Source organism: Podarcis gaigeae, assembly GCF_964106915.1.
Source record: "Podarcis gaigeae genome assembly, chromosome: 1".
NCBI classification, from domain to species: Eukaryota; Metazoa; Chordata; class Lepidosauria; order Squamata; family Lacertidae; genus Podarcis; species Podarcis gaigeae.
In genome coordinates this window covers 134,035,761-134,048,185 of record NC_139678.1, presented here as the reverse complement: position 1 = coordinate 134,048,185, position 12,425 = coordinate 134,035,761, and the positions used below count along the sequence as shown (strand labels likewise).

The window sequence follows — 12,425 nt, the reverse complement described above, 5'->3', positions numbered from 1 at the left end:
CATACATAAAATTTTAATTCTATGGTAACTGATATTAGTGAAGATGTCTACCATAGCAATCAAGATGCTTTTTGATGCATACGTATCTTTGAAGAAAGGATTAACTGGTCACTCCAGCATAATCCAATAAACACGTATAATCTCCTTACTAGTATTTGGAGTGGGGGGTTTGTTTTTACAATTACAATTATGTAATTTTAAAGATATCTTACCTTCAAGTGTTTGGTATATATGCAGTCCAGCTGGAAGAAGTTTTGCAAGGCTGAGAACTAGGTCTCCTTCCCAAAATTCCAACAACTATTCACAAAAAGGGAATATATTTCAGAAGTGCAGATATGGCTATGCTAATCATCTTTATAAACGATTCACACAAGTAGCTGTGGCTCTCCTGAAGGATGCCATAGTACTAAATAATTTATAATACTTAAGGGTCATCTTATAGTAATCTACTCTACAAGTTACTAAAGTACATATCAAAGTATGTAGGCAAACAATCTTGCTTGTTCTACAAGCCTATTATTACTAAAGAAACTTAAATTCGGTGAAAGTTTGGGGAAATAGAATAACAGCAAATACCTGAAATACCAATTGCTGAAGTTCTCCCAGTGTTTTTCTCTTATCAATCGTAAGATCTAGAACACTTTCCTTCTGAGAAACTACTTGGTGCAGAGCTCCATTGTAAAATTTGTAGTGAGAAAATATATGGAGATGTAAATCAATATTGTTGTTTGCCAAGTCATATTCTGCCCTTTGAGAAGTATTAACAGAAAAGTATGTTCAGTGAAAAATCTGAGCACAATTGAACAAAAATCTTAATTTTCTTACAAATTATACCTTCAGAAACTTCCCACAGTAAAGACAAGTTCTTTGATTTGTATCTTACTTCATAAAATATCATTCTAAAAGTCTTATTTATTTTTTACTAATTATGCATGTTGCACTGTGCAGGAATTTTATAAGGAATTTAATATTTTCAAAAGTGTAATTGATTCTCTGATCAGAGAAGGCTCTCTGATCCCGTGAAGACTTCTGCGATTACAATGGAGAAAGGTAATTTGGTTGATTCCCCATTCCTTCTGCACCCCTGCACACATATCCAATTGCTCAAGAACATCGGGGTAACAACACGGAAAGTGACAAGGGATGGGGAGGCTTGCAGAAGAAAGCTGTGGGTAGCTTGTTTTTGCAACTATCACCTCCCTTCCCTTCCCGTTCTGCTCACAGAAGCCTGCACTGGAACAAAAGGCCTTCTAAGACTGCAAGATAATTGTATGATATTTGCAATCCTGATCAGAAGGCCTGCATGAACTACACACCACACATTTGCCATCAGAGCTGACTTACCTCTTCTTCTGCAGTTTGATATTAGCGGCATCCATTTCATTCAAGAGATGGATGGGGACCCGGTATCTTGGATTTCCTCGAGCTGTGTCAAAATAAACTGATTAACTGAATAGCTGAAAACACATATTAAAAGGGCTAGGAAGTGCTGAAATTCAGATTTTCATGCATATCCTTTTTACATCACTAGGGTACTCTTCCTCTGGCTTACAGTTTATTAAACTACAAACTAAGAGAAAGTCACTCAAAAACTTCCATTCCTCAAAAAAGATGCTGAAGGATCATGGAAATCCCTAAAGCTAACTGCTCAGAACACAACAACTGTTTTGGTAAGACTACATTCCTCACAATACTTAATAACAAGTTTTGCTACTGAAGTCAGTGGAACATTCTGATCTACGTTATTTCAACATTTGTCTCTAAAATTTTGTCTTTTTAAGCCTTGTACAAACTGGTACTTCATGACATTTTAATAAAGAGGAAATAACCAAAAGCAATATGAAGACCCAAAGTACACACTATACTTTTTGTACCTTCAGATGGTCTTGTCATTTGGGATTGTCGATAGAACAACATGTAGGCACTCTCATTCCCCTGAAACTGTTTCTCAATCGCTTGCTCTCTGATTGGCTGGACTTTGGAGTCATTCAAATCAAACCAATGGGATTCGGATGAATATTCCCGTAAACCTGTTGTTGCCTTTTCTGATGACATCTTTACCTCATGGTTCTGAGGGTTGCTTTGGGATGTTGATCCAAAATGGAGTTTATGATGATCATTCAGCTTAACTTTGCTTTCATCAGAACTTAGAAGAAATGTTGGATAATGACTCTGCAAAAACTAAAGGGTAAAAGAGAAAGGGGGTGACAAAAAGGTGTTATTAAAATCCAGTTTAAAATGCTACAACTATCAATTAATTATACTTACTATCAATTAACTTCCTTCTGATATGAACTGTATTTTTCTGAATTTGGCTGCCCGAGCTGCTCCCACCAATTCTCTCACATTGTATCTTCAGAAGTTCACTCTTCTGTTTTCTGCTACTGTATTTGGTGTTACACCCTTAACCATATCTAAAATTAGCTTCAGCTTAAAGTAACTAAAACAAGTCAGTATCATAAGCCAAATTTGAAGCTGGCTTAAAAAAAAAAAATCATAGTTATGCCTAACTAGTTTGTTCATGTTTGGATGTTAATGCTAACTTATGGTTAGTCAAAACCAAAGGCAAAATTTCCATCTCCCAACAATTCCTAAGATTTATGAGGAGCAAAGAAAAGGGCTGTTCAACATATATTGGCCTTCCCCAACTTTTATTTACCTATCATTGCTAATGGAAGATAATGTGTTTAATATATTTTTTTCTCTTTACATGTAGGGAAGCATATGTAAGATCCATTGGAAACTTGGAGATTTTCTGTATACTTCATTGTGATATTAGTTTGTACTTAGTCTCTTTTCCATAATCTGAGGAAAGGCTTTGATAGAATCAGTCATTCAAATACTCAATATGGCCAACCAAACATTAAAGAAAAAACAAAATATAAAAATAGATCACAGCTTCACAGGAACAAAGGTAACAAAGTTAAGAGCCAACAATCTTTGTTCAGTGTTGCAGCATATGCTCCTGGTTTGACCACAACGTAAAAATCACACCACCCTATATAAAAATCAAATATTTTAGCTTTGTGTTTAGCTAAATCAATGCTTCTGGCATACCTATTTGTCAGGGAATGGCTAGACAGAGGGGTGTTGGGAAGCACCAGCTGGGGAACCAAGGGAAAGCCCAAAGTACAAAAGCTCAGAGCCAGAGGATTGGTAGTGGTACACAGAGAAGAGGTCAGAGGGAGAGGATTGGGAGGAGGGGCCGGATGCTGAAGGAGCAACAGGGTTCAGTGAGCAGGAAGAGCCGGCGACAGGGAGCAGTTCAGACACCGAGGCTGCGGGGTCAAGAGGCTGCTGAAGAATCCAGGGACTCTCCCGCTGCAACAAACTCCCCTCCTCCCTGATCTTCAAGAACACAGAGAATAATGAGGAGAGCAGAACAGAAGCCAGAGGTGTGCAGACACAATTTGAGTCTGCTTCGGAAACATCTGGGAGAGGAGGAGCCTGAGAAAGGGTGGAAGGCAGGGACCTGGCAACTGCTCCGTAGGAGCAAGACCTGCTGGGAAGTGTAAAACAACAGGATGGCCACTCATGCCACAGGAAAATCACCACTAACTCAGGTAGTATCACTTTCTATGTTGAATTGTGTAAGACATATTGTAAAGTGCAAATGGATTAAAGCCAACAGAGATAAAACAGAATTATCTTCAAATACCTTCCGTATTGGTCCATGCTGTTTACGGTATTTCTTGTTCCAGGACACACTTTTTTTCTCCAAAAGTTTCTGTGCCAACCGATCCACAGCAATTTCCTTAGACTCTTCCTACAAGATTAGATAACTGTTGACTGATCTGCAGACACTAAAATTAATTATTACTCAAAATGGGACAGGCAAGTGCTAGCAGAGAGGCCAAATCGGGTCCCAAACATGTTCCCTCCCCCCATTATAATACAGCTCACCTAATCACTCCCAAACACAAACAGATCCCTTAACACACCCTCTGAACTGTGAGCACCAAAGTGGCTTTTTAAAAAGTTCCTCTTTATGTACCAACTACTGACTCCATGACTGTCTTGGTTCATGTATAAGAGTCAGCGGCTGAAGGACATAAGTGGGAAATTGTTTCAAAGACAAATCTTGTGTTTGCTTCTCAGTTTTGCTAACTTGTGTAAGACAGAAAAAAATTTTTACACACAGAAAGAAAATTACTTTAACACACATAAAGTTCCAGCAGATCTTGAACTTCAATATTTAAAAAGAAAAATCTGAAATGTTCAGTCTCAGAGCTGAACTTAAAACAGCAGTGTTGAAATGTACAGTTTAAATACATATCAGCTTAAATATAATTAAGGAGCATGAAAGGTATTCTGGTGTACCCTACCTCCAATAAGATGTTTCTTAAAATTCGTAATGGATTTTCCTTCTCTTTTGCATTTTCAATATCTTTCAAATCCTTATCTTCATCATTCATGTTGCTTTCCTCCTCCAAGAGATCAAAAATAACTTCAAAAAAGAAAAAAGAACTAGAAAGACAGAGCTGTGCATTCTGTTATGCCAAAGGAAGGCTAGCATTTTTAAAAAGTCTATCTGCCTTCCACTGATTATCATGTAGTACTCAACTGTCATTATTTCATGCTTTTTATTAAATGTATTATTAATGTATATCAATACCAATTCTCACTATTGAACCTTCATGTAAAATTGTGCTCTACAATGCAACATATATGAGATTACTGGCCTCAGAGATGAAGTTTCGGTCCTGAAATCATGTAAAATCTGATACAGAGAACTCAGAACCTTTAAATACTAGAAATCATTTATACTTATCTAAATAATCACATAAGATGCTTTAGGAGGGAAGTAAATAATGAAATCTAAACTTATATGATCTCGTCTCTTTATATAGAGTAACTGAGAAAATAACAAAGGGGAAACTCATCTATACACTGCGACAGGAACTGCATTTAACAGTCTTAGGCATGAAGATACAATGGGATAACTCCCATATATGTGGTCATCAGCTCCTTGGAGGAATGATGATTTATGCTTTATTCCAGTGTGTGTTCATATAAAAATGCCTTAATTCTTTATTTGCAAAGTATACACATATAGAAATCAACTTACTAGCACCTGCCAGTTTCCTAGTTCATCAATATCTCTGATGTAAACATGATAATGTCCTCCATAACAGCCACCTTTGTGTATTATAACAGAAAAGAGCTCATACATGTATTTGAAATCATCCACTTCAGTCTTAAAAAAAAAAAGACAACAATAATCAAAAGCTATTTCCACAACTGAGGTAAAAACAATCAAAGACAGAGCAAGAAAAACAGAATGCATTGAACTGGAAATATTGAAGTACAGGCCATTACATGCATATTCCAATGTGAGAGATACAGCTGAGTGTTTTGGGGCACTTGAACATTTATAATATAAATAGCCACCATCAGGAACTCTTCTCATCCATTCCTCCATGGTGTGGACAACCTACTTACTCCAGGTTAGACTCCTGCACGGTTGAGCACAGTCACTGTCTTTTTGCCTAACACATCTCAGACAGGGATGCGGGTGGCACTGTGAGTTAAACCACAGAGCCTAGGGCTTGCCGATCAAAAGGTCGGCGGTTCGAATCCCCGCAACAGGGTGAGCTCCTGTTCCTCGGTCCCTGCTCCTGCTCACCTAGCAGTTCATAAACACGAAGTGCAAGTAGATAAATAGGTACCACTCTGGTGGGAAGGTAAACAGCGTTTCCGTGCGCTGCTCTGGTTCGCCAGAAGTGGCTTAGTCATGCTGGCCACATGATGCCAGCTCCCTCGGCCAATAAAGCGAGATGAGCGCTGCAACCCCAGAGTCGTCCGCAACTGGACCTAATGGTCAGGGGTCCCTTTACCTTTACCTCAGACAGTTGTGGTAGGGATAAAATGCGGAGAACCATGTATGACACCTTGAGCTCCTTAAAGAAAAGAGTGGGGTGTAAGTGCAATAAATAAATGTTTGACCAAGCAGCCCTAAGGGATACTATAATAAGATATGTACCTCTTCTAACCTTTACAGTAAGAAACTGGACATAGAATTAAGTGAAGATTGTACCAGTAAACAAGAGCACAGCTTCTGCAATTATCCCCAAATCACCCAGCATAAAACATTAATGATTCAAAGTAATGGAAATTTAGACACATAAAAATAGTTCAACCTGCTCACAAAAAGGCTTGAGGTTTATCCGGATTGGAAACGCATAGCTGCTTATTTCCTTGTATCGTTCACACTTCTCGAAATTGAAGTTAAATCTCAAGAGGGAGATTGTGAGAAACGGAGGCAACTTGCGTAGTTTAGCAGACTGTAAAATAAGTAAAACGTTTTTAGGAAAGTGATCATATTTTGGTGACCAAAGCTATGTTTTTCTATTTTTTATTTTATTTTATTCCCATTTTAATGCATTTTATTTTATTTGTATCTTATTGCTACTAGTACAATTGGATGGAAAGGTGGAATGTAATTTTTACAAATATAATGATAGTTCATGAATAAGACAAAATACACGGGGGGGGGGGGATCCAAAAAGAAGACAGCTTAGCCTAATTTTGCAAGGTAAAATTATACAAGCAAATATATATAAATTAAAACATACAGATTTTACTCATAATCATTATAAGTACTTAACAAGAGAATATATTTTAAACATTCTGGAAAAGTTAAAATCATCTCATATTTTCACACTCTAGTTACATGGTATTCAGAGAAGCTGAATACCATACAATTCAGAGAAGCTGCTGAATTGCAACTTATCACCAAACTTAAAACCATGGAGACACCTGGTCTGAACAAAGACCTTGGATTCTTATCTCATTATACATGACAAAGCCATTTTTCACCTTCTCACCCCTTGCTTTTTCCTGTAAGATCTATTGCAGTCGTTAAGAGTCGTCAACAGGCTCATCACAGCTATCTGCCAATCACCCATTCCCACCACCCTTCTGAGTAATACCCCTCCCCACCTTCTCACTATATAGAAGGGTCTGGAAACTTCTGTTTCAGTGTATCTGAAGAAGTGTGCATGCACACAAAAGCTCATACCAAGAACTAACTTAGTTGGTCTTTAACGTGCTACTGGAAGAAAAAAAATTTTTTGTTTTCACACTCTAGTAATCCATATTCAACAATGAGAACTGAAAGCAGGTCTGCACCAAGTCCCTACATTTGCAGGAGGATCATAGTTCTGCAATATATTTATTTCATGAAGCTTCTTTAAATTTCAAGGGAAGTAGGACTTTCAGAAATGCAATAGAATACTTGCCCTTCCCACGATCTATGTCAGCCTTCCCCAACCTGAAGCCCTCCAAAACATATCCAGGGCACCATTTTGAAGAGGGGTGACTTGAGCATCTTGGAAGAATTACCATAGCTCTGCACATGATTACAAAACATCTCACTGGCCATTTCTCCCAAATACAACAAGAATAAGTTTCCATCATCTAGAGTGCAACCATCCAAGCACATGACACAATGAATGGATTTTACATTTAAATGAATTTTGCGCAGAAGATAATTAGCCTTATTTTAGGATGTTATATACTCAACATCTGAGTAAACAATACTTGTAAAATACTACCTTTGTGGCTTCAACTAATTTATTGCATGCTCCACATCGATACAAGTTATCTTTCTCAAAATGTTCTTCTTCCACATACATATTCCACAAGGCTTCCTCCAAGCCAGATACATCTTTGACAGCAACGGTTAGGTCCAAGAAATCCTCCTACAAAGCCGAGCAGAGACCATAATAAGACCATTATGGACTTATTTGTATAGCTCATAAGAAAACTACAACCCGAGTCCACCAATGCCAGGAAACAATGGTTAACAGGTTCAGAACAAGTCAAGCTAACTTCAAACCTTGATTTACTATCCTGGCCTATTCTGAATATGGCAACCAGTTTCCTGGTGTCGATAAAATGGGAAACTACTGTTAAATGGAACTTTTCCTGATTTTCTGTTTGCTAGGGCTGTGTGGGGTGAAAGACTTGTTCATACCTTGGCTTATTGTAAGGTTATTTTGGCTCAAAAGCTGTGTCAATTATGCATAGCAAAAGTTAAAAATATACAATTGCGATTTGCATTGCAATCCCAAAGATCTTTGAAATTTTGGGCAAAGGTTGAGAACTGGACTAGTTTCTAAGATTACATTTGTACCATAATGTTTATTTTAAAAACATTACTAATTCTAATAATCACATTGAGTTCTGAACAACAGATAGCTGTATTGAGAAATTTTAACTTGACTAAAATTTGATCTGCACATTTCTAACAGGACTGCATTGCTAAATGTGAAGCTGCAGAGGACTCCCGGTTAAAAATTTGTCACTGGAAACACAAGAGAGAGCGCACAGAATACTGTTCTGAAACTTGCCCATGGAATTACCTGTCTCTCACTGACATTCTTGCACTCTTTACAGACAATGTGATTAACAACAGTCCCATGGTATAGCTGGTTTATTAGATTATGACCAGAGGTCCCAACAAGGGAGGTTTCTAAAGCACTGAATAGAATCCGATTTAACTCCTGCACATCATGTTGTCTCATTTCCTGCAAGATAAGAGATTATTTTTAAAAAAGAATTGACATTGCTTGAAAAGAGTTTTCCTCTTCATTTCAATTAAGATCCCATTATGCAAATTAACCTAATTTACAACGTCCCTAAAGCTCTTGCCACAGCAGTGCTCAACAGATGTCATGTTAACCCAGCTTATCTGTCATTTTAGTTTGTTCTTCTGGTGTCAGGGACACCCACTAAATTGGAATCTTTGTGGTCTTTTCAACTGATAGCTATATAACATGAACTCCCATTATGGGATGTCCTCATCAGTGGCGTAGCGTGGGGGGTGCAGGGTGGCCTGGCCGCACCGGGCGCAACATCTGGGGGTTAGGGGGCGCAAATTACTTGCCTTGCCCCGGGTGCTGACAACCCACGCAACGCCACTGGTCCTCATATCTACTAGAGGAGGGACAGCCAATGTGGTGACTTGCAGGTGTTGCTGGACTACAATTCCCACTGGCTTTTGGCCATTAGCCTTGCTGGTTGGGGCTGATGAGAGGTGAAATCTAGTAACATTTGGAGAACATCACATTAGCCATTCCTGTGCTAGAGTATGGTCTGCAATGGAACTGTGGCCTAAAGCACAATTCCCATTTTAACTGTCTGAGCATTTTTCATGCGTTCCAAAGGCGAGATGAAGCTATATTGAAAGCAACACATGAAAGCATTTTAAGAGAGCAAACATGTCATGAACTACCACTAGTTGTTGGGAAATTATACAATTTTAATATTTTGCCTTTCATTTCCTATTACAAAAACATACCTGAAACAAAAGAATCTTCAAAAATAATTATGCCCTTAACTTGTATGCCTACCAATTAAAATTAATAAACTACCAATGAAATTAAAGTTTGAAGACCTATGAAATATTAACCAGGGAGGAGGGAGGAACCACCTCAAAGGGTTGGATCCTTCCCAGTATCTTGCCACCCCGAGCCTCTCCTGAGGGTCAGGAGACTATGATGAATGGGGTGGATTATAGGGGTGTGGGTCGAGAAGCAGAGCTGTGAACCATCCCTACCCTAGGCTAATATATGGCTGACAATATAGGCAGCCAGGCTAGTAAAATACTTTGGAGGGATTTCATACAAATGTTAAAGGTTTTAAAAATTGTCAACATTCTTAATAAATTATTTGGCAAATGTAGTGATACCATATAAATATTCATAATCCCTTCCTTTATGAAGGAAACTGATATTTACCTTCAGTGAAGCTCTGAACAAAAGTAGTTTGACAAAATATACCGTTTTTATTTCCTTTTTTTCTGGAAGGAAAAGGAAACATAGGGGGGAAACCACCTTAAGGGCGAGCAATGCTATCAATGAATACTATATTGTACCTCATTACAATTCCATCCAAAGCTGTCAGTGAGGTCTGTTGTAGATGCAGCATGTTGATCTAGGAGCAGAAGTTGGGCAAACAACCGTTGGAGCTGTAATGGGATTATTCGAACCTAAACAGAAATGATCATAAACTTTAAGAAGCTGCCTTTCCATTAACCTTCAAGGAACATATTTATTAAATTAAAAAAATTACATACAGTGGTACCTCTGGTTACGAACTTAATTCATTCCAGAGGTCCGGTCTTAACCTGAGGTACCATTTTGGCTAATGGGGCCTCCTGCTGCCGCCAGTGCGCGATTTTTGTTCTCATTCTGAAGCAAAGTTCTTAACCTGAGGTATAACTTCTGGGTTAGTGGAGTCTGTAACCCAAAGTGTTTGTAACCCAAGGTACCACTGTACTGCTATTCATTAAATACCAAGTCAGTATACAAAAACACAATTCAATCAAAACAATTCAATGTACAATAAAAAAATATAATAAAAACAAAACATCACATTTACAGTAGCTAGAAATCTTCCAGCTGTAATCAAAGATGAGGCAAAAACTGAGTAAATGGATATATTTTAAGCAGCCCATTAGAAGTTCACCACAGTAGATACCCGCACTATTTCAGTGGGGAGCTCACTCCACAGCCTGGAAGCCACAACAAAGAATGCCCTCCTCCAATTTGCTTCAAGATGAACCTCTGCAGGCTATGGTATATCTAACTGTGCTTCCTCAAAAAATATTAGGGCATGATTCAACCAGATTTCTAACTTACACTGATTTCAGTGGGAAAGAATTAAGTACAGTTCAGTTCTTCCATTTATATCAATTAGGCTGAAGTCTGCTTAGCTTTGGCTGGATCATGCATTTAGCAAACTACTACATCTGTTTAGTTGAATATTATATAGTAGGGTGAGAAACCTGTAGTCCTCCAGATGTTAGGATTACAACTTCCATCAGTCTGGCCAGTGATCAGGTATGATGGGAGTTGAAGCCTAACATATGGAGCGCCACAGATTCTCCATCTCTATTCAATAGCCATATGAAAACATTTAGCCCCAAAGTGCTTTTTAAATGTTTTCATTTCAATGAAGAAAAGGTTTGGCTAATCAGTAAAGAACTTGTTATAACCTGTAACAAACATAACTAAACAAATATAAACGAGGTATCCAATTACAAGTCATTACTACAGAATTGTAGAGTTGGAAGGGACCCCAAGAGTCATCTGGTCCACCGCCTGCAATGCAGGAATCTCAACCAAAGCACCCATGACAGACAGCCATCCAACCTCTGCTTTAAAAGGAAGGAGAGTCCTCATGAGGGACTCTGTTCCACTGTTGATCAGCTATTACCACCAGAAAGTTCTTCCTAATGTAACTTCCTTTCTTGTAACTTGAAGCCATTCTCCTCCAGAGCAGGAGAAAACAAACTTGCTCTCTCTTCCATGTGAAACAACTATATAAAAATAATTTTGCTTAAACCCAATTTCGCCTAATTATTTTTCTTAAGAATATATCAAGGGACAGTCCAGGCTTTCCCCTGTGCATGGTAATAATGCCTCACAGCTTTTAAGTGCACAGAGCTAAGACAGATTTTATTTGTATTGATTAGTCACTCCAACTACAGAGAATGCACTTGGTCAGAGAATCTTTTTAGACACTGAACTGCTCACTGTTTAACATGCTCAGATATCTAAAGTAGATGTTCATGTAGTGATGTTAGTGTAGAAATTCTTCATGTGCAAATAACTAAAGGTTTGTGTAATGAGTGTTTGCACAACAGGACCTGTGTGTATTCTGAAAGCACTGCACCAGAACCTATGCAGGAAAATCCCTGCTTTGTAGATTAAATGAGCACATGAAGTAATGTGCGCATCCCCAGCTTTGCATTATAAATACATTATCCGTCATCTTCATAAATATTTTATTTTTTTATTGCATTTATATCCCATTTTTCCTCCAAAGAGATCAAGGTGGGATACAGACTTCTCCCCATTTTATCCTCATGATGATCCTGTGATGTAGTTTAGGCAGCGAATGAGTGACCCAAGCTAACATAGTGAACGTCATAAACCTTTGAGCTGATTGAAGTATAGAATTGAATACCTTTGATTCAGGCTTACTGCTGTCTTCCAAAGAACCAAGTTCTTCAGGGCCTATAGAAAACAGTGCTTCTACAACAAAAATGAAAAATACCAATATGAGAACAAATCTCCTACCAACGCCACAATTATAAAGAAGTGTGCAAATAGAAATCAGACTTCATTTTGCTCCTTTGCCCTCCAAATAATAATAATAATAATAATAATAATAATAATATCTTTATTGTCATTGCCCCCTCTCAGGGACAACGAAATTACTTGGCTGCTCCATCCACCCAGATAGGGCACTCCACTCAAAATCAGAACAACTATAAAAAACACTAATTAAAACAATATAATATAATACAGCAAGGAAGATTAGATGACTTTCAAAGTCCAGGCTTCCCATTCAGGGCCGAGATCGCTCTGGAGAAGAAGCTGTTCTTGAGACGGCTCGTTCTTGTCATCATCGTC

General features: G+C 38.2%; 1 protein-coding gene across 7 annotated transcripts in view; it reads right to left on the bottom strand.

Moving 5' to 3' along the window:
* The window catches only part of USP40 (ubiquitin specific peptidase 40), a 44,507-nt gene that overhangs the window by 27,424 nt on the left and 4,658 nt on the right, over positions 1-12,425 (bottom strand). For 5 of the 7 annotated variants that reach the window (XR_014556519.1, XM_083704414.1, XM_083704416.1 and 2 more), the window contains exons 3-14: positions 11,977-12,044; positions 9,881-9,994; positions 8,367-8,531; positions 7,557-7,703; positions 6,141-6,284; positions 5,069-5,197; positions 4,326-4,427; positions 3,659-3,766; positions 1,875-2,181; positions 1,345-1,426; positions 577-748; positions 213-297 (exon numbers count right to left, since the gene is read on the bottom strand). Coding sequence is in view for 6 of the 7 variants with exons in the window: in XM_083704414.1 (XP_083560540.1) it covers positions 213-297; positions 577-748; positions 1,345-1,426; positions 1,875-2,181; positions 3,659-3,766; positions 4,326-4,427; positions 5,069-5,197; positions 6,141-6,284; positions 7,557-7,703; positions 8,367-8,531; positions 9,881-9,994; positions 11,977-12,044 (1,623 nt within the window). In the remaining variant the exon portion in view is untranslated. Of the gene's footprint in view, positions 1-212; positions 298-576; positions 749-1,344; positions 1,427-1,874; positions 2,182-3,658; positions 3,767-4,325; positions 4,431-5,068; positions 5,198-6,140; positions 6,285-7,556; positions 7,704-8,366; positions 8,532-9,880; positions 9,995-11,976; positions 12,045-12,425 lie in introns of all 7 variants that reach the window. The other 2 variants (XM_083704413.1, XM_083704415.1) reach the window with 2 other exon arrangements.